The following is a 21,597-nucleotide window of genomic DNA, read 5'->3' as shown; positions in this document are numbered from 1 at the left end:
TATTGACATCATCACTGGCAAAATAAATAATGGGATCTCTGTATAAACTTATACTGTCATATCCCCCTACTTATTATTACATTTACCATTCCAGATTTATTCCGGCAACGTTTGCACACTGCACCATTGCACCACTGTATTACTGTGAACACGTTGTGTTGTTCTTCTACATATGTATTTATATTTATACATCCTAGTTAAATGTTGATGTCATCCTTTGTCTTTGCTTAAGCTGTATGACTATTTCTGTGAATGAACATTGATGAGAGCAACGAATAACAGGGGTCAGATTCTCTGGCCTGGATAATGAAGCTAATATTGAATCTGATATCGACAACAAAAATGTTGGCTTTAGACTAATAACATTTTGTTTGGAGACATTATAAAGCAAAGACACTTACTTATAGTTTTACACTTTCCACAATATTATTAGCTCCGTCGTTACTTTTTGTGGCCGCTAGAGGACACCAACATTTAAATGCAGTATGTCGCTCTCCATGGTGCTGAATGTATGGTCATACATCAACTGTCACTGATGCTGCCACAACTAGCATTAACATTACTGCTTCTATGCTAAAACAGAGTGCACCTTAAGAAACATGCAGTACTTCCGGTAACCACCTCACATTCCCACCAATCTCCTAGAAACAGCCTGGAGCTCTTTAGCAACAAGCTAACAACCACCACCTGCAGAACCCCCCAGCAACCACATAGAAGCTGGACCTGGAAAAACCTCGAAGCCCTGCCAGACTATAAAATCCTTACAGAAAGAGTGAATATTGGGGTAGTTAAACACTGAACTCACCCAGCTGAATGGGTTAATGTTCAACCCTAATTTACAGTCATTTTTGACTTAATGCTTTTGTAATTTTAACTCATATAAGTTATTTACTTTGTTGCTTAGTAAAATATGGTAAAAGTAACAATGAAAATAACATTTGTAAAACAATTTTTATTATATTTAGTCATGACTTTTATGTGTTTACATGTATATTAAACCGACCAATGATTGGATAATAAACACACAGGCCAAGAAAGCATTTGTGTATGCGATTCAAATTTAATCATTTCTAATTTTATTATATAATTTGTTTTCCAACAATTATTTGCCAAAATTGCGTTATTCCACTAAATGGTGCCTCGTTGTACCTCTACAAAAACTCTTACTTTAACGTGTCATACCAAGTTCCACCAGTAGATCTCGCTATCTATTATTAATTGGCCTTCTTTAGATCAGCTGAGCGCCTGACTCTTGACCCTTTTATTGCACTATAAGAAATGAAGCTGATGTTATGTTCATTTCGTTGCAAACCTTTCATCCAGCTCAAAGTCTGCAGTAAAGTTTCGTGTTAGATTGTATGTGACCACAGCAAATTTAAAATGTTTTTGGTGCAATATATTTCAGAAAGCTAATTTAAAAGAAAAACGATCTTTCAAGATTCAAAGGCTTTATTTTTCATATGCACAGAAGCTACAGTGTAGTTATGGCAACGAACATCTCAAGTCCCGAGCTACTCCAACAATGCAATATAGTATATATAGAATAAGACAATAAAATGAAGTAGAACAATTTCAATTTAGAGTAGAATAAAATAGAGCAAATGTAATTTGGTGTTATAAACCTAAACCAGCTTATTAGGAAGTTTAACATAAATAAATACAATGATCTTGAATGCCATAACAAACCTGTCGGTCAAAGAGGAGCTAGACAGTGTCCAAATAGTGCACTCAACAGGACTTTAGTGCCCTCTTGTGGACTACTTACAATTATTTCAGGAAAGCCTTGAGAAAGTGAAATGGGGGAATAATCAATACAGATTAAACCTGTTTCTATTAGTCATATAATGTGATTACAAATACATCAGTAATGAAGGACACTAAAGGAGGAATGTACATATGTTTTTATTTATATGGCAGAAGCTGTTTAATACATTTGTGGAAGATAATATATCAGCTTCATTATGCTGGTATTCATTACATCAATGTACAACATAAAGGACAAACACATAATGAATATATAGTACAGCTTTTACATGGTTGCTCTTTGCCAAAGCAAAACGAATAACTACTTGTATTATTGATTATATTGTCATGTTACACAGAACTATACACACAAGCTGCTGAGATATAAATACTCAATTTCCACTGTCCATTATTGGCCAGTATTGTCAGCCATAATCTCAACAGTTGCTTACGTCATAAAACTACAGCTGGTAATATTTGTAATCAATTAAGATATTAGAAGTGCATAACAAATGATGCTATGTTGTTAGGAAGAAAATGTCATACTAATCATTTTTATAAGCATCGACAAGCATATACATATAACTCCTTACATTTCAGAGTCGATTCTGTGTTATATTGATGAGTCTGCATTACATTTTTGAAAGTCATTGTAATGGTGACAATGCAATACAGTATCAGACTCCTATAACAATAAAACAAGGTTGTTATTAAATAATGGACACATTTGGTGTTGTGTATGCCTGTGCACAGTGCACCTAAAGTTTCTACACACAACAGTTCCTGCTACATCTCATGGTGGTTTCAAATTCCAGCTTACTTCACTTTTCACCATCCTGCGTGTGTTTGATCTGAACAGGTATGACAATCTCATTGGCTGGATTGCTGACGAATGTCCCGGGGGCCGGGGCCTCTATGGACAGGACTCCATCACCTGACAAAGAAGAAGTGATGTGCTGCAAGTCCACCCCCTGTGGCAACCTTTTAAGAAACAAAGAGTGAGTGTATGTTTAAAACTTTTCACAAATTGTTTGCATTACCAAGACTGTTAATACAATAGGCCTACACAGCACACCTATACAACGTACTTGTATTTCCGGGTGAAGCACCTTGAAACAGATCCATGATCATCCTGCTTTTCTTCATGGTTTCCTTGTAATGACAAATAATTGATTATAGGAAACAATTGAATCCAGGTCCATGTATGTAGTGGATGAAAAACCTTCTTTTGATGCTTTCACTTAAGTTTAAACACATCATATAAATAGCCTGTGGGAAGTCATAGAATCATGAGGAAAGTACCTGATATTTGCAAATATCCCTCCTTGGTTGTGATTGTAATCTCCTCTGGCGAGAAGTGATTGACGTCCAGGTTAATCTTCCAGCTGTCCTGCCCTGTCCGGATCTCTGTCACCCCACTTGTCAGCTGTTGTGGAGCCTTTGGGTTCAACGCTGCAGGGTGCTGACCACTGAATGGAGGCAGAAGGGGATTTTGTGCATACCCCGGCCAGGAGAAAGAAGCCAGTCTCTTCTTTGACCAGTCGATCCAGTCTATATCGCTGGGGTCCAGGAAAGGTGGGAGGCCAAAATCCTGCGCAAAGATTCGGCTCGGCTGCGTCCAGTTTGGGAAGGGTTCCCAGTTTACATCTCTGCGGAAAATGGGACGGATTAATGCTTTATCTGGTTCCCCCATGTCCAAGAAATAAGCTCAGAATGAAGGGAAAGGATGTTGAAAGTGCAAAAATCTGTAGTTCTACCCTAACAAACAAGTCCAGATTGATGACCTGGGCACTATACAATAGGCTGCTGTGTTTTCATTCTCAACAGAAAGTGAGGAGCAGGACTGAAGGAAAGGCTGCTCTAGCATCTGTAATGCTCTACTCACACACATTTATACATTCTAGCACTTGTCCAGCATTAAGTGTGATCTAATTGATGAGAGTGACTTGGTATGTCATGGGCCGGGGCGTTACTCTGCCGTTGCCCCGGGACCAGGAACGGATAATGCTAACTATTTTGTATTTATATCTCTGGAGAGTCAGTGTCAAGTTGTTGGAGAATGACTGTGGAAGCAGTGAGCAGCCAGTTTATTCAGCGGTGGAATCTGCAGTCTTGTCACATACTGGTGCTCTTTGTCCAAAGAAATCACGGCCTTGTGTTATGTGAGCACGAACATTCAGAGTCACACGGTAAACAACTTCCAGCTAGACAACACAAGATTGGAGAAAAACACACAGTGTCATGTGGTGAGCATTTAGGGCAAATTACAATGTTGAAGAATTGTTTACATACAGGACAAAGTGATGGACTGAGGCAGTGACGCAGTCGAGTGCTGGTGAGGAATCTAACATGTAGAGCTATGGCTTCATGGGTCAAATAAATAAAGCCTTTTGCCAACAGAGTGGATCCACATTTAATAATGAGGCAATTTCTGGAGCCTTTCCATCTTCACCATCAAAAGCATTAGTCCAACTATATATTAAGCAAACATGGTAGAAATACAATGTCACCGAGTAGCTCTAGTAACTAAACTCATAGTGATTGGAGTGACACTATGATGACGAAACTATTGTTAGCAACACCATCTTGGATTGTGTCATTTATTTAAATTGTCAACACGTAATTAGCTACAACATACCTAGATACAACACATAAGTACATTTGCTCAAGTACCTTAAGAACTATTTTGATTCAATTTACTTGAGTTTTTCAATTTTATTGATTTGATTTATCCACTTCACTTCGGATGCAAATATGTTTTTTTACATGTATATAACAGTCATTGTTACTAGTTGCTTTTTATATATAAAAAAACACATATATGCTAATATTATATAAGGCAGTACTTTACCATCAATTGTATTTTAAAGTATTTCAAATCTCTTAAACTGTCTCCACATTGACAAACCACAAAATTAAAATGCTGGTAGGCTACGCATGATAGAAACAGGATAATACAGTATTCTTTAATGATAACATGCTTTTATTCTGCATACTGGTTACTTTTAGCTGATTATACTTCTGCTCTCTACTTTTTGATACTGATACTTTTTAAAATTCTGGATTCAGGTTGTTGACTTGTGATGGAGTACTTCTCTTTTACTTAGGTAGAGTGTGAGGGAAACTTCTGTAGCAATTGGAAACAGGACTCAGGGAGACACGAGGAGAGCTGGAGCTTTGATGGCAAACACTTACGGTTTATTTGGAGCTTTGGCCGGAGAGTTCACAAGACATGTCACGGGCCACGAGTTGACCACGCAGTTGAGAGGCCACAATCAATTCTGAAGAACTATACCCCAGACCTGTGTATTTAGCTAGTTCAGAGAGAATAATCAACATTGTGCTATAAAGATAACACCTCGATCAGCTGACGCCAACAGGCAGGAACAGGGAGACAGAACACTGAGAGCACAGCAGCCAAGGTTACAGTGCCTGTGCTCAGTCAGGACAGTATGAACTGATAAACTGGGTCAAAGTTATGGGCCTTGGAAAATATTTTCCCCAAAATAGAGGATCTGAGTACTTTATCCATCTCTGGTTAATGATGCAATCTCATCTTGGTTTATTAGCAGTGGGCAATATATTTGTATTTTTACTTAGAGACAAATATGAGTTGTGGTGTACTGCAGTGACAACACGCTTGTAAACGCACGTAAAATACTGTATGTGTTACCTTTACAAGCACTTTTGCCAAGAAATGTCGCGCCACAGATTGTGTAAAACCTTTGTTTAAAGATGAAGTTACTAAATGCGATTTAAATGGTTATATTTCACACAATTTAGAAAGAAATTCCTAAATAAAACATATAGTGCTAGATGAAGATACACATTACATTGTGTTGGAAATAGCTTATTATCCCTGAATTTGTACATAGCAAACTGTATAACAATATTCATCGGCATTCAATAACAGTACACAAACATTAAGTGCACAGCGAGGAGTTTGGCAGTAAATATAAATGTGATCCAAAAGATGAACAAATCTTTTTTTCAGAAGTCAAAACACTGCGTGTTTGGAGAGTAGCAGGTTTGTTTGACCTTTGACGAGAGTTAAATCAACTATATTTAGCTCTATGAACATGAGTGCAGTAGGTCATTGATCATCCAACCTGACGACTGACTGTGAAATACATGAAACCAATAACCTTCAATAACAAATGTGTTCACATTACAAAAAACGAAAGGCATAGTTTTAAAACCCATCATGCTTTGTGGTTATGGTGGGTGTGTGGTCAAAGGTGAAGGCAGGTTAAGATATAGTAGAAGATAAAGTATGTAGCTACTCTTTAACCGTGCATTGACCCTTGATCCAGTTGATGGTGTAATTCAGTTTGGCATCATTGCTCTGTTTTGCAATGTTTATCATTAAATTAAAGTATTATTTACATTGTTACATTGCATTTAGCTGACGCTTTTATCCAAACAACTTACAATAAGTGCATTCGACCAAGAAGATATACAATCTTAAAGAAAACAGAATCATATAAGTACATCAGGTTTCATAGAGCTAAAACATTTCAAGTGCTACTCTACTGGCTTTAGATAAGCCAGTCCTTTATTAGTATATAAGAGCTTTGTTAGTATATAAGTGCTTTGTTAGTATATAAGTGCTTTGTTAGTCATTTTATTGCTCGAAGTGGAGTCGAAAGAGATGAGTTTTCAGTCTGCGCCGGAAGACTAAGCTTTCTGCTGTCCTGATTTCAATGGGGAGCTCATTCCACCATTTTGGAGCCAGGATAGCAAACCCACGTGTTTTTGCTGATGGGAAATCGGGTCCCCCTCGCAGTGTGGGTGCAGCGAGCCGTTTGGCCGATGCAGGGTGGAGTGCGTTCTTATCTTCTGTCAGCATGGATTTATGTATGCACTAATTTTCAAGTTAAACTACTCTTACTAGATGAGGAGTTGTGATTAGAAAGCCTCAGTTGTTCCAGCTTCTTCTGTCTGTTCATCTCTTCTGAAATGAAGAATAAAAACAGTGACATCAGAGAAAATGTATTTTTATTCTGTAGCAGAAAACTACCCAAAAAAACGTTATGTTACAGATCTTCAAAACGTCGACTGAAAATATGCCTCACCTTTTCTGTTTCTGTTTCCTGGAGAGAAGAACGATGGTGGTAATCATTAGAATCAGTGCTGCAGCTCCAATGACTGAACCGGCCACAATTCCTGGAATATTATCTGAAAATAATATGTTTTTTTAAACCAGAGACTCCAGCACAATAAGTCTTACCATAAGTTTGTTTGATTTGATTATTTTTCTTTCCTTTTTTGGTACCTTAGCTGATACTTAACTCCATAGATTCAGGAAGGAAAGAAGAGTAGCCTACATGCAACAAGGATTTAGATTTGTTCAGCATAGCATTTGAGAGCATGTACTGTATTTGTTTGAAAAGAGAGAAACCAGGCAGGGAAAAGTTAATCAGTTACCTTTGTGATCATGCTACAATTGACCTGCTCCCCCTTATGCAGATATCTTAGTTCATTTCTATTGAGAATGAAGGCATTGTTCCAGATATATCAACGTTGGTCGATTGGTTAAACGCTTAAAAACCTGGGGCAGACAGACAATCAGTGTGACCAGATCAAATCCAGATCACTTTGTCTATTTTCTGACTTTTTAGCTACACAACACTTGTAGTGTATAATGAATACCTGTTGTCATGTTTGACATTCTTATCAACCAGTCAGAAAGCAGACAGTTTTCATTTCTATGTGGAAAAGTAATTGTCACATTGGGCCCACAGCTAAGGGCAATGCCCATAGAAGCAAGGTGATTGAATAAATACTTTGCTCATTTTCCAAGGCATTTCAGAATTGTAGGCATAAGACAAGCATTGACTGTGTGAAAGGCCTCCTCATAGTGACATTGAGAGTCAATACAAATAGCTCGGATACATAATCATTTGTTCCAAAATGTTTTGAAAGTGATTTAATTGTTTGTGTAATCCAACACTTTAGAGCTGATTTGTTTGATTAAAGAATGCACTCACACACATGCATGGCACGCACTGCTGATTTGTGAAGATAAAATCATTGGAAATGAGAGATTTTATAATTTATTCATACTGGGAACCACGCAGTTTGTGTCTCCTCCAGACCATACGCCGTCCCACTGGCATACGCGCAACGATGGTCCTGTGAGAGTGAAGCCTTCGTTGCAGGAAAGGTTCACCTTAGCCCCCTGTAGATATGTGGTCCCCTCCTTCTTTCCATTACTTGGTGGTGAAAACCATCCACAGGATATCACTGCAAAGCACAACAATCTCATACAGTGAAACCAAGTCTCAGCAACCACTCATTCATCACATAAATGTTTATACACTCACCTGGCTTTAGATCTTCTTCAAGAGAAATGTGACTTTGGTAAGATATTTTTGAAGCGTTTCCCATTCTGGGACTACGACCCACCAGGATATCGTACCTACAGGACATAGGTAGTGATCATAAAATTAAAATATAGTGGGAAATAAAATCATAAGAAGTGGATATATCATTACTTTAAATGTCTTTTGGAGAGATTTCTTGCCAGGCCAATTTCCATCTTATTCAAACTAATACCTTTAGTTTATCAAAAGGACATCATCAGGGTTATTTTTTAAACTTCATTTGAGAAAGCTAATGTAAGTCTTAGTTTTACTGAGATGGCTAACATTAGTTTTTTAACAAAAAGGATTTTTTTTTTAATGATTAATAATATTGAGATAAAGAACATTTTTGTCTCGTACCTGCAGAACTGAGAGCCCGGTCCAGAGCATATCTCAGACGTCTGATTAGCTAATGGGTCATTAGGATTCTCCGGGATAGAAAACACTGGAAGAAAACTTGCGTCATGTCTGGGAGCATACAAAAATGTGTCAAAAAGATATTCTGAATCATATGTGAACAATGCAGACTGGTTGGAGATGGCCCCTGTAAGACAAAACAGAAAGATACTATTAAACGTTTTTTAACGTTTAAATCTGCAACATTACATAGTTTGCAGGAACAGACAAAAGAGAACATTAAAATATCTCCATGAAAGCATGACAAGAAGTGCACATGACCCAAAAAAAGAATGGAATGGCGAAAAATACCTTGCACTTTGGGTAGCTATGTTTAATTATTCCTTACTAATGTCCATGATAAGTTCTACTGTGAGTTATGAATACATGTATAGCTCCAGGTTTTCTTTTTTTAACTTCACTCATGTTTAGCGATTCCTGTTTTATTTTGATTCTCAGCTCTCACTTCCTGCCCTAGTTTGTTTTCGCGCCAGTTTTGATTGCTGGCCCCGCCCTGATTAGCTTCACCTGTTTCTCATTAGCCCTGCAATCAACAGGCCTCTGCTCTGGTCCCACTTCCCAATTTCCCATCGCTTCGTCTCTACTTATACCGGTCGTATATAGATGGATCTGTTTGCCTGTGACCTGTTTCCTCCTACCTGCCTTCCGGACTGCATGTCTGTAAGCCATTTTAAATATCCATTGAACTGTTGCTGTTTCATCTGTGTTTAGTTATTTCTCCTGCTACCTGTACTCCGAATCTTAACACATGAACTAAATTAGTATTACCCACCGATCGAATCAATCATTAGCTTCACTCTCCCATTTCACTAAACAAAAGCGTTGCTATTCCTTATGTGGAAATATAATCTAATCTAAATGTAATACATACCAATAACTGTAATCTATGTTTCAAATATCATGCTAATTTCATATTGAATTAGGTTTTTTGTTGGGTATACACATGGTGAAATATTTGTTAATAGTTTATATTGCATGGTTTTTATGTATGTTTTGTATATTCTTTTGGATTGGTGCATTGTGTAATTTTTAACTGGTTTTACTTCATGTTTCATGCTTTTATTTTGAAATGTTTTAGACTGTGTTTTTAACCCCTTTACTCATGGAAGAAGGTAAGCAACCTAATGCAAACACCACATGCATTTTGAACAACCGGCATATCAATCTGAGTAGTGAATAATGTCTTACAGCCTGCCCCAAAGCTGAACACCTCCTCTGGATTTGTGAGATTCTGCACGAGTTCCCCGTTGGTGAGAGCGAGGTCGTCTTTGGGGTCACCGTTCATTTTTCCCAGCAGTCCCATGGTGGTGTCTATGAACTCTTCAGGCAGGAGTACGGTGGTGGTCATGGTTCCCTCTCTCAGGCGCACTTCCACTCCAGCTCCACTGCTGAACATCACGGTCACATTGGAAGAGGTAGGAGAAAACACATACACACCTAGAAGAGGGATGGGGTCAGGAAAACGTTTTGTAGTCTAGCTGTCAAATGAAATGAACAAAGGGATACCATTTATAGATTTAATCATGGATAAAAAGATCAATCAGGCTCTCACCGTGTAGGTCCATCCAGCTCTGCTCAGAAAAGGAGAGAGTTTTTTGATTCTGCAGCACCTCAAGGCCATTATGACCGCTGACCAGACGCACCTCAATAATATCAGAGGGTGTTTCTTTCATGGCTACAGACGTCAACTGTGTTGCTTTTACAGTTCCTAATAGTAAGAGAATCAGAGCAATGACATACGAAAAATGTTTTAATATGTAATTTGCATTGTGTACTTTATAGAAATGAGTACTATATAATTTATATAACACTGAAGAGACGTAAAGACATGCGTTTAAAAAATCTAAATGCCTAAAGTAACTCACCATTTACAGGCTCAGTTCTGCCTTGAATTGTCAGCCCTTTCGCAAAAGAAGTCACCAAAGTGTATTCCCCAAAGCCATTGAAGGAGTAGCTGACACCATCGAATGTTATGAAGTGGGGATCTCCAAACACCACAGCTGCCATTACACACACAAAAGTAAGAATTGCACTTCAAATAGTCGCTTAAAAACTCATTAATATTGTGCTAAATGATTTACTTACCTGAGCCGGGGGACTTGTACCGTCTGCAGTCGCTGGAGGGCCGGTGTTTGAAGTAGAAGTGGCAGTTGTCAGACCACAGGCAGCAGTAGTAGAAACTCAGGACGTCATACACCCAGTGGGACTGTCCTGGGATTCGAGGGGGTTTCTTGAATGGAGGTGAGCCCCAGTCGTGTGCTCGGTCTGGAGTACTTCCCCCAATCGAGTCTGCGGTCAACACCTGAGCACCGGTGCTGTCATAGCAACACTGTTGTCCCGCTGCATACATTGGGCTGTTGATAAATATCCAAAAACAAATTCAGTGAGATGTTGAACTCCGATGCAACAAGTAAGGAGCTACACGAGAGGCTCTGTGAGACTACACTCAATGCTAACGTGAGGATTCCAGATTTAAAGGCTTTTTGCAATATATGCTCTACATTAGCTACATTGTAGTTTGTGCAATGAAAATCTTAAGTCAGGCTCCTCCAACAGGGCAACATACAATATGCTTAGAATAAGATGAAAATACATAACAACGCGCAATAGACAAAACGGTTTAAGTTGCATGAAAAAAAGATATATACTTATAAAATAGAATAAGAATGTATATACAGTGGGCTTGAATAAATACACTGTCAACATGCTGGTGTAAACCATGTTAACCATCGTCATTTAGCTTATTAGCATGCTATCCATGCAGGATTCAATCATAAACTTAAATATTGATAAAGTATAAGAATATATGTACTGTATAAATGTATGTAAAATGACATAGCAACCCATCTAATATTTTTTGAGATATTACAGTCTTGACATTGCTTAAAAGTATTTAGCCACTTATAATTATCAGCAAGTAAATCAATGAGTGAGGCTTGATCAATAAGTTAAATGATATACAGCAGGGCAACTGGACGAGTTGAACGCATCAGTTCCTTACATTAAAATAATTGCACAATAATTAGTACTTATATAACATTTTAATTAGTGGTAAAACCTCTATAATAGTGTTTTTGCGACGGCTTCCTCATCTGTGTACATTTGTTTCTGTTTCTCTCCTTCCTTCTAGACACCCACTAACCAAAGCCATTAAAACTCTTTGAAGCTTTATTGCCATTCTGTCCACCAGATGCCCTCGGAGTTTCCTCAGCCCGGTCACATGACTCCCACGACCTGCTTTCTCATTTCACAATCACCCTGTACGAATAAGCCTCCTATTTCCCCTGTCAGTGACCCTTAATCTGCCTGCCCCCTTTCCCGTGTCCTTTAGTTTGCACAAGCAAGATACAGTAAGGCGGTTATTTACAAGTGCTTTATTTTGGGTGAGGTAGCATAGGCGAGGTAAGGTGTGGGCAAGTCTTTGAGGTTATAGATTTGAGTATGTTTCGGATTAATTGCAAATGCATTTATAATATTTAAAATAAAAAGTTGACATCTGACCGTGAGAGTGTAGGACTCACCTGGCCTGTATAGCCCTCACACAGTGAACACATCCTGGGTGGTAGGTGCACACACTCCCCTTCTCTATGTCACAGCCATAGTCTGTCTGCGGAGAGAGATACAGCCTGTATAACCGGTGTTCATACAAATACTGCAGTCCAGAAGCATATCATTATAGTACAATTTATAATAAAAATGATATTAATGTGACAATGGCAACCACTCAGATGGTCCATTTGCTTGTGTGATGATTCACACGGAATCCTCATCAATACACTCACCAGTCATTGAAGGTCAGTAATGGCTTTGCCTAACCCTAGATGTAAAATGTTTAAGATAAAAGGCAACAGATCGATGCTGGAATGTGTTCTGCCTCTACATAGACCCCTGCCTGTTTGTAATGATAAACACACAAAGCAATTACACACTTTTATCTGGGTAATGCCTTACAACTCCCACACTGTGATGACATGTCTTTTCCATTTACTCGTGACGTTTTACTTTGCAAATGTGATTGATGTTTATCTGTGCAAAATGATTATCAAAGTAATTAACCTGTAAAATAAGGGTGTAGGGTTAGGGGTTACTAACCCTTTTAACAAGGCTGTCAAGTGATGGCACTATCCAAATCTATACGCGATACCTCACATGATACAATGCAACTTTATTGTCAGTGTACATATTTTACTGTATGTTAAAACTAAGTGGTTCATTTTCATGAACTTTCTAAGAGTGCAGAGTTAATATCAGTGTGGACAGACTCACAAAAAAGTCACAAAGTGCAGCAAGTTTAGATTTGGCTGCAATCATTTGAGATAGCTTTGTGAATGAGGTTTTAACAAACTTACATGAAACCTCCCTGTGTCTGCTCTCGCTTGAGCCAGGGTGCAGGGGCAATCTATGATCTCACTCAGGAAGTTGGGCAGCTCGTTCTCCAGCTGGTCCCATGCTACACATTTATCCAGGGCCCAAACTGTCGAGTTCTGCCTGAACTTCTCCTCCAGATGCCAGGCCAGAGCGTGATCCTCCGTCCATGCGGCCTGCACATTCCTAAATTAAACGCATGACGAACACACTACAGCTGACAACTATATTAAGATGTTTAGTGACAGTACATCTTGAAGGGTATTTGCACCACATACCACATGCCATCAGGGTAGATGCTGGAGCTGATGCGTAGAGAGCCAAGCTCCCAACTTGAAAAGCCGTTCTCTGCTGGTTTAGGCAAGAAACCAAAGGAACCACTGTTGGGCTGATCCTTTGCAAGCGAGTACAGATACGCCCACTCACCAAGCCAGCTGTCTGTGTATGGTTCTCCTACAGAGAAACATTTCACAGATTCAGTGTTTTTCACCATTAATCTCCAAAGTGTAAATGTAGTGTAGGAATAGGCTTACTCACCTGTCTCCCTGTACCCCCAGAGCTCTATGTTGACCCTCTCTGCTCTGACCAAAGACGTATTCCAAGTCATCTCAAGGTTGCCACGGACATCAGTTGTACCATAGTACTGCCATTTTGTTGAGTTGACCAGAATCGCCTTAAACTTAGCATCTAACTTTCCAGTATGTACTGTACCAACACATTTGAATGAAACAAATAATTGTGTTAATGTCAAAAGCAATTGGAAAACTGAATCATTTGTTAGTCATCTTAAAAGCACTATGCAGATAGATACAGTACCTGAGAGCCAGGCTCCAGTTCTACTAAACGTTGTGCCATTATCAGAGGAGATGCTCAAAGGAACCCACCCTGTTTCGTACAAAAGTGGGGAAATGCAATGGCCTCTACTGGTTTCATCCACATACCCCTCCGTTTTGATATTGTCATGGAACCTGCCATTATAAAAGAATAATCAGCAAGTTGTTTTTAATAAAGTCACGTTTCTTTTTACTGTAATACCAGAGAAAACAGAGTTAAAATCCCAGGAAAAGCTCAAATGGAAAACTTGTATTCTTATATATATATCAATAATATAAGTATAAACGTTTTTTATTCAGCTTTTATCAAATGTATCACTAGAACAGGTTTAGGACCAAGTCAACAGGGAAGTGTAGAAGAAAGTCTTACCTGCATACAATCTCTGAGCTATTATTAAAAGTTGCGTTAAGGACAATAAAATCTGTCCCACCCAAAATGGAACCGGAGTATGGAAGGATCTCCACACAGTATTCTCTATAATCTGTACAGCAGTTCCCTAGAGAGGTGCATGTTGAGTGGCATGAACACAAATCTAGTGTTTTGCCACAGTTTCCTTCACAAGTCTGTCCTGTTTTTATAAGGAGAAAGAGGAGTTAAGTCTGGAGTGTGTGTTTCAGAAACAATTTAAAGTTATAGAAACATATTTCCAAATGTAAGAGATGAAGTGCAGTCTTTAGTTACTTACCTAATGTCCTGCAGATACATGAAACCAGAAGGACACATATCACTACAGTGAATCTGTCCATCATGGCTGAGAGAAACTGCGGCTCTCTTGGCTGGCTTTCTCTGAATTTGTTCCAGGATTATGTACTCGGCATGTTTCTAAACCTTGGCCCTTTTTTATCACCGGCATTTAAAAACCTCTGTTTAATCATTAACCTGCTGTCATTACGTTTACAATTCTGACTGACTATCACCAATATATCTACCTTTGACCATTTGTCCCTCCGTGCTAATCAGTTAGTCACATCTATTAGTAATGGATTTTAGATTAACTAAGATTAAGATATAACAATTAGGGAGATATACACATATAAAACCTGCTTTCATACATCAAATATAAGCCAACAATGATGTGAAATACATGACTTACAGTATTTAATTCTTATTTCAAGATAATGCAATCCTCAATCAATTTGTATTACCATTAGTTCAAATAGGGTCTTCTTGAGTTTAAACCTGTTGGCGATATAACAAACTAGACATGCAAGTAAATACATAAATGTTACATTTGAGGATGTTGAACTTAAGTTAACATTTGAGAACGCAAAAGACCTGCATAATAAAATTACAATGGAAACGACTGCATTGAGTTATGATTGTGCAATTTTCAGCCTGAATATTACCATACCAACATTGTGAAAAGCTGAAAGCTTAGACTTATAAAGCTTCACTTTTGCCCATTAAGGACCCAAAAATAGCATTTTGAGGATTTAAGAGGAACACAGCTTACTAGCAGAGCTTTAAGACCTTTAAAACGTATGTTTAATGTCGATATATATGTGTTGTCCAGCAGAGGGTGCTGCAGATTAAGCTACTGCACATTTGAATGTTGCTCTATCTGAGATAAAATTAATAGTTCAAAACCCTTTATATATACAGTCTATTTTAAAAACACAAAAAGTTGAAATATTTCCTGGCTACCACAACACATACGTACGTACACGTATGTACCTTTACATTTAAAGATTGTTGGAATTGTATATTTGTCTCAACTTCATCACAGAAAATGGTGTGGATTTCCCACAGAGGTCCATTGCCAAACCTTAATACAATCGCCAAAGAGGAGCTTGTAGGTCCAGCTTCTGACCTGTAGAGGAAGCTGCTACCCCACACATCAGTTTAGTGATGTATTGAAACTTAAATTGTGTATATTTTGTAATAAATAAGAATTTACTCCCAATAATTCCTCATGCTTTTCACACAGTGTCTATTGGTGTTCAAATTGTTTTAATGTAACATAAGTGAGGTATTATAAACATTAATGGCTGCACACATAAGTAATTTTCTTCTATGATAATTTCCGATACATTTAATACAAAGAAAGATACAAACAAGTGCTTCTATTCATTAAGGATGGTTGATTTCCATGATTTTTTTGCAGGGATCAGTTTGTTCACTTAAAGATACTTTAAACTCTACTCTTAAGAAATGAATATAGGCTCTACTATTAGCTTGGGTTCTGCTCTCTACAACTTGGATATTGGCAGTGTAATATTTGCATTTACATGATTGGATAACATTGTCATAAAGATGCAAAAAGTAAAAACCAGCTGACATGAAACACAATTGGCAACAACCATGGAGAGGGATTACAGAACAAACTCGGCTGTTACTAAAGATTTGCAGCAACGTCATCGCATATTACTGGCAGCATCATCTGGACTTGGTTTTTGTAGACTCCTAAAGAAAATAAGTAAAAAGCTTGGTTCATTGTTTATGCCAATAAGTGTTTTGATGTTTTCCTAACATGATGAAGTCCACACTCACCACCATCAAATGTCCGTTCTTCGCCCTGTACACCATGGACTCCTGGCCACTCTTGAAGTCCACAAACCCCTCTCTGCCAGGCTGGATGTCAAAACGCACACTGCAGGGGATCATTTCACATTGTATTAGGATTTCATAAGGATTACCATACAGCTTATGCAACACCCCAGCTACTCTTCCTAGGGTCCAAACCAAACATTTAAACAAGTGACACTTACATACAAAACAACCAAATGTAATTAAAATCCGGAGAGTATAGCTAACAGCTAAACACATTACATATTCTATAAATCTTGAAACATATTCCCAACATTAAAATAAAAAAGGTAAAAAAAAGTGGGTTTTATTAGGAGGACTATTAGGTTTTGCTTCACTTGTTTTAAAAGCTGGCTTTATAATGTGCTTTTGCAATCTGAGCAGAAGGTTGCACAACCCCAAAAACATTGTGACTTCACAAAGTGGCCTAAATCTGATCAGTTCATTTTGCATAGTAGGTGACCTTTAAGTAGTGTAATATTGTGTTATCTATAATGTAGTGACATCTGGTGTGTAAGGGTTGAATATGAGGAGCATTACATTAGGCTTATTATTGCAAACATTTATATTTCTATCTTTCAGATTATTATTAATACATAATGTCCATATAGAGTACCTGTCCTGGACCACTTTGATGGAGTTCTGCTTGTTGGCAATAAGACTGAGCTTGGTCAGGGCCTCAAACAGGTAGTCGCTCTGCAGAACCAGATCCCCCTGAAAAACAAATAGTGTCAGACCGTCAACTATAATATGTGGTGATTGGATTATCCCTAAACCTTACATTTACAAATTCATAAATTAATGGATCTTTGTTAACGGCACAATTCATCACATTCATTGATTTCTTTATGTTCATCATTTTGGGGAAGGTATTTAGCCCGTTATTTACACTAGTTTTGACATTTAAAGACAATGAAAAAACATTATTGTAGCTCTATCTAGAGATAGCTGTACCTTTTGCTTCATGTCATCACATGCAACATGCAGGATCAGGAAGTTGTCACTCAGGTTGCTGACGGACACACCTATAATAGAAATGTGTATGTTACCACCATTTTCAAGTGTGTGGGTAGCTCTTCCTACGAATACTGATGCATATTTTGTTACAATCGATACCTTTCAGAGAGATGTAATCCATCCGCTGCTTGATCTTGGTCTCCTCCACCAGGTAGGCGGCTTCCTTGGTGAGGATGAGCTGCCGGAAACGAGGCCTGAACCCGTTCCTGTCGTACTTCACCACCGGCACGCTGTACTGTGGGAGCAACACACACACACGGTCAGAGTGCACTACAAAAAGTTTAAAGATGCTTCATAGATTCCAGTGTTAGGTTACCTTGATTTGCTCGTGCCGAATCATCTGAAGCACTTTAATGCTCATGTCCTCTGCACCTTAATAACATAAATGAATCCATGAGAGGAGAACAACTATTATTGGTTACTGTCACAGAAAGAATGTGCTTATCAATGTAAAGTATCTGATCATGTTAAATCAAGTGTTGTCGTTTTTAATTTGTGGATACAAATATACTGTCGCTACAATCTAGAAAGAAATATTCCACATTTAAAAAAGTAAATCTAGAAAAGCATGAGTACATCTGATCTAATGTTAAGTACTACTGGCTTCAACAGTTTCCCCAGGATATAATAACTAATTTTGTTTTTTCATGCATGTGTGCTTTACTTGAAAGTAATAGTATTGTACTTATCTAAATACACTCACCACTAACCCAATACAATATCTCAGCAATCATACCTATCCTGGTATCCATGAATGGTCTGCCCACACTGGAGGGGTAGCTTTCTTTTTTTCCTTTGAACATGGAGCTTGTCTGTGCTTTTAACAGAAGCTTGAAACATGGAAAGCATATGAAAGCAAAGTCAATTCAGACAAGATACTTTATCCCCAAGTGAAGTTGCCCGGGACTCATGTGTTGCCCACAAACTTTATTTAAGTGATTTTGAATGTAGCATGTATATGTTGTCAGTGCATGTAACGACACAAATGTTTTTATCATTGTGTGTGACAGAGCGTGGATGTACCTGTGCTTTCCTCTGTGGAGTGATCCCTCGAACGTACTTCCGTACCATCAGGCGAATGTACAGCTTCTTCAACAGCTGAGCAGCCTAGAAAAACACAGCTTTACAGTGTGCCTGTGGGCTTATACCTAGAAACAGTAGATGTCAAAATGTAATTACTCTATCACCCACCTCCTGCATTATAGGCGGAGAGGTGAGCCAAGAGTCTTTTTCCAAGACTGTTTTGGGAAGGTTGTCCTTCAGCCGTATGAGGTAGTTCTGGCGCACATACGCCAGGTACTCAATGTTGTCAACGGAAACGGCCTGATTTCTTGTCATGAAACCTTTAATGAACCTAAAACAAAGACAGGCAACCTTTTACATAAGGCTGTTTGGCCCTCATCTCATTCAATTGGATTTCAATGTTTGAACTTACTTTTGAATGACTTTAACAGCCCATGACCTCTTGTCCCGCTCCTTTCTGGCTAGCATTCCTCTCCAGCAGGTCTCAATCTTAGTGGCTAGAGGTAATAAAAAGTGATATCTTGAAATGCTTGTCATGCGTGTCAGTCAGCTACATCAGTAACACATTTTGGGGCATTTGAGCACTCACCAGCCTCTCTCTGTCTCAGGTAGTCCCCCTTCACTCTGTAGCCTTTGTACTTGGCCTGAATCCTTGTTGCTGCAACAATAACAGTAACCGTTTCCCAATCAGGAGTATATGCTAAATATTGCGTGATAACACAATGATCAGAACAACTTCTCACCCAGCCTGTGTTTGCAGACCTGAAAGGCGTCTTCTGTTGCAAACAGAGTTTTCGGGTGTCGGATGAAAATCTTTGTCCTTAAGGGAGAGAGGCAAACCGTGAGAAGCTCCTGTATCTCTTCCAGGTGAACATGTACCCATATTCAACAGTCTAGTGCACCAACATATTAACATTTGCCAACTAGGAGTGTATCAATGCATTGATCTGGACCTTTACATTACTGTAAATGATCAGCTATCCCATATCATTGTTGGAAAGTAAAAACACAGATGCATATCATTATCTTTAAAAAGCGCCTTTTTTTATTTGCATGGCAAACCTGTGTCATCGTCTCCATCTGCAACTTCTTCCTAAAGAGCCCAGTTATAAAATTGTCAAATCATATTTTATTTTTGAAAGTTACATTTTTTTTTTTAACTGTTATGTTGAATGGGAACATGCTGAATTATATCAAAATTAAATTGTAAACTTTGTTATATAAGCAAATAGGGTATTGTTGTCCAAAGAGTCTCTATAATATCGGGATTTTGTGATTTATTCCCTACTGCCTACCTGCCCATCTTGTACTCATCAGGTGTGTAGCCCATGTGTTTGACCAGGCAGTGCACTCCTTCTGCTGCCGTACCTTTCCAGTTTGGCCAGGTGTCCGGACACAGAGCCTTATATCTGAGCACAGAAGAAGATCACAGAATCAAAGTCAGCTGCAAAAAGTTATGCAAGCCCAATAACTGTATGTGTATTTTAGATGTAAAGTAGAGGGGAAATGATATTAGCTACCTCTGGAGGAAGATCTCGTATTTGCGTCGGTAGGCAAACCCGGCACGCCTGACCCTCAGGTGCTCCATCAGCCCGAGGTACTTCACCTGATGTCTCACCAACACGTCATCAAAGCGTCCTGCAGGGGACACAGCAGTTCAGCTCATTCAGGTCTAACTTGGTAGATGACTGCAGGCTGAACATACTGTAAGAACATATTAGCTGGAATAAGGTGGAGGATAGGACAAACCTGGCTGCTTGGCTTCATTGGGTTTAATGCAGCGGACGTACCAGGGCTCTTTGGACATGAGGATCTCAGTCAAGCCCACCAGGCTGCTCTTAAACTGAGTCACAACCTGGGGAGTCACAGAGAAGAATAAACACACAAGTGTTGCTGCTTTGTTTATAACACTAGTGTGGTTCCACATTAGGACTGTTTCTTACAGTTTCAGGTCTCCTCTTGCTGTCCGGCTCAGTTGAAGGAAAACAGAGTTTGATGATAGCATTTTTGGACTGTCGCATGACCTTAAGGAGACAAGGAAAACTATGTAAGTCCACAACATGTCAGACATAGGGACAGTATATTATATATAACAGTAATGTAAGAGTTATGCTCCTTAATATTTTCAGTCATCTTTCAATCGGTAGATTCGGAATACAATAATTCAAATACATTTGTGGATCACCTGGCTTCAAAGAAAGTCATTGAAATTACCTCTTTCCCATTTCGATACAAGAGATCATTGTTTTTGTCCAAGAATCCTGAAGTTTGAAAAAGCAGAAACTCGTTAAGTATTATGGTATATTACATTTGAGCAGTCCCAACACATATTATTATATTACACATAGTAAAACCTTTTTTTTTTTAAATTCATTATACATACAGTATCCAAAATTGCTACTGGGGGGCAGGCGTATTATCACTTCTTAAGGCTTGTCAGAATGAACTAAGTGAGAATATTATTTAAAAGTGACTTATTTTATTCGGAGATGAGAACAGTTGTTTCCTAATGTTGCACTACATTTTCTCAATGTGCTGTTGTTACATACCTTTATTTAACGATACTTTAAAATTTAATAGAGAGAATATTTATCATACAATGATATTTCCTCTCTTACCAACAACACAGTATGTCACCTCCCCAGCGTAGTGCAGGAGGCGGAAGTCTCCTCTGTCCAGGGTTTTCCTCGTCTTCTGGTCGGCAAGCTTATGTCTGCAGGAAGGTACAAGGTTAGTGGAGGTTATTATGATGGACTGTTCTGAGTTTAGAAACATACACTTTGTTAAGGGTGGAGCTTACGTGACAAAATGAGGATGACCAGCGATCTTCTCCTCCATCTTCTCCAGGAAGGTGAGATCTGTGGCCTCTCCAGGACGCAGACATTCCTCGTCCTAAACAAGAAGACAAGGAACAATAATCAAGATGAAAATACACAAGTTAAAAACCTACTTAACCAGAAATGGCTCAGAAATTACATATTTCTGGATAAAAACGGTAGAATTAACTTATTCAAACAGGTTGTTTGTCTTTCTGTCGGACAATAACTCAATCATCTATTTACCAATAGAGAGATGATGCCTCTGTGTTTCTCCTCCACAAGATCACAGATGATCTTGTTGTTGAAAAATGGTACTGATTCCCACTGCATTAACAAACGAGAAGATAATTAGTGGTTGAAAAGCGTTTATTTTATTGTATGAGAGTTTGCTTTAACCTATGGTTTTAACACATACAAAATAGGAATTGGGTTATTACTTCAATCCCCTCCATCTCGTACTCCTCCTGCTCTGACTTGAGGGTCAGCTG

General features: G+C 38.6%; 3 protein-coding genes across 4 annotated transcripts in view; all 3 read right to left on the bottom strand.

Annotated features, from left to right (window-relative positions):
- Positions 1–1,886: 1,886 nt before the first annotated feature.
- LOC307025052 (heat shock protein beta-1-like) lies at positions 1,887–3,704 on the bottom strand. Its single transcript, XM_079659635.1, has 3 exons — positions 3,046–3,704; positions 2,832–2,895; positions 1,887–2,724 (listed from the first exon to the last, which is right to left on the bottom strand). Exons 1-3 carry the CDS (start codon positions 3,434–3,436, stop codon positions 2,565–2,567), a joined length of 615 nt encoding a protein of 204 aa, XP_079515761.1. The 5' UTR covers positions 3,437–3,704; the 3' UTR covers positions 1,887–2,564.
- A 1,206-nt stretch (positions 3,705–4,910) lies between these two features.
- LOC307025648 (sushi domain-containing protein 2-like) lies at positions 4,911–14,557 on the bottom strand. Of its 2 annotated transcripts, none has more exons than XM_079660476.1 (16): positions 14,410–14,557; positions 14,094–14,292; positions 13,707–13,858; positions 13,428–13,595; positions 13,169–13,343; positions 12,875–13,076; positions 12,047–12,132; positions 10,611–10,879; positions 10,391–10,525; positions 10,078–10,233; positions 9,714–9,962; positions 8,469–8,652; positions 8,070–8,164; positions 7,810–7,989; positions 6,819–6,921; positions 4,911–6,697 (listed from the first exon to the last, which is right to left on the bottom strand). In XM_079660476.1, the coding sequence occupies exons 1-16, from the start codon at positions 14,471–14,473 to the stop codon at positions 6,652–6,654; spliced, it is 2,463 nt and encodes an 820-aa protein (XP_079516602.1). In that variant the 5' UTR covers positions 14,474–14,557; the 3' UTR covers positions 4,911–6,651. The 2 variants fall into 2 exon arrangements, with proteins under 2 accessions (XP_079516602.1, XP_079516603.1); XM_079660477.1 differs by having other exon boundaries at positions 4,911–6,694.
- Positions 14,558–15,665: 1,108 nt separating this feature from the next.
- The window catches only part of LOC307025319 (unconventional myosin-Ic-like), a gene marked incomplete at its 5' end in the record, with an annotated part of 8,592 nt that continues 2,660 nt past the window's right edge, over positions 15,666–21,597 (bottom strand). Inside the window, 21 exons of the mRNA XM_079659954.1 lie at positions 15,666–16,127; positions 16,215–16,314; positions 16,867–16,964; positions 17,205–17,275; positions 17,367–17,502; positions 17,584–17,639; positions 18,004–18,097; positions 18,291–18,374; positions 18,459–18,621; positions 18,703–18,787; positions 18,880–18,948; positions 19,034–19,110; positions 19,586–19,699; positions 19,811–19,928; positions 20,040–20,145; positions 20,234–20,314; positions 20,505–20,551; positions 20,909–21,003; positions 21,091–21,182; positions 21,353–21,433; positions 21,547–21,594. Of these exons, the coding sequence (XP_079516080.1) occupies positions 16,101–16,127; positions 16,215–16,314; positions 16,867–16,964; positions 17,205–17,275; positions 17,367–17,502; positions 17,584–17,639; positions 18,004–18,097; positions 18,291–18,374; positions 18,459–18,621; positions 18,703–18,787; positions 18,880–18,948; positions 19,034–19,110; positions 19,586–19,699; positions 19,811–19,928; positions 20,040–20,145; positions 20,234–20,314; positions 20,505–20,551; positions 20,909–21,003; positions 21,091–21,182; positions 21,353–21,433; positions 21,547–21,594 (1,842 nt within the window). The 3' untranslated portion in view covers positions 15,666–16,100. The remainder of the gene's footprint in view (positions 16,128–16,214; positions 16,315–16,866; positions 16,965–17,204; positions 17,276–17,366; positions 17,503–17,583; positions 17,640–18,003; positions 18,098–18,290; positions 18,375–18,458; positions 18,622–18,702; positions 18,788–18,879; positions 18,949–19,033; positions 19,111–19,585; positions 19,700–19,810; positions 19,929–20,039; positions 20,146–20,233; positions 20,315–20,504; positions 20,552–20,908; positions 21,004–21,090; positions 21,183–21,352; positions 21,434–21,546; positions 21,595–21,597) is intronic.

Source organism: Notothenia rossii (assembly GCF_949606895.1).
Source record: "Notothenia rossii genome assembly, chromosome: 11".
NCBI classification, from domain to species: domain Eukaryota; kingdom Metazoa; phylum Chordata; class Actinopteri; order Perciformes; family Nototheniidae; genus Notothenia; species Notothenia rossii.
The sequence above is the reverse complement of the archived record's forward strand: the minus strand, read 5'-3'. Positions and strand labels throughout refer to the sequence as shown.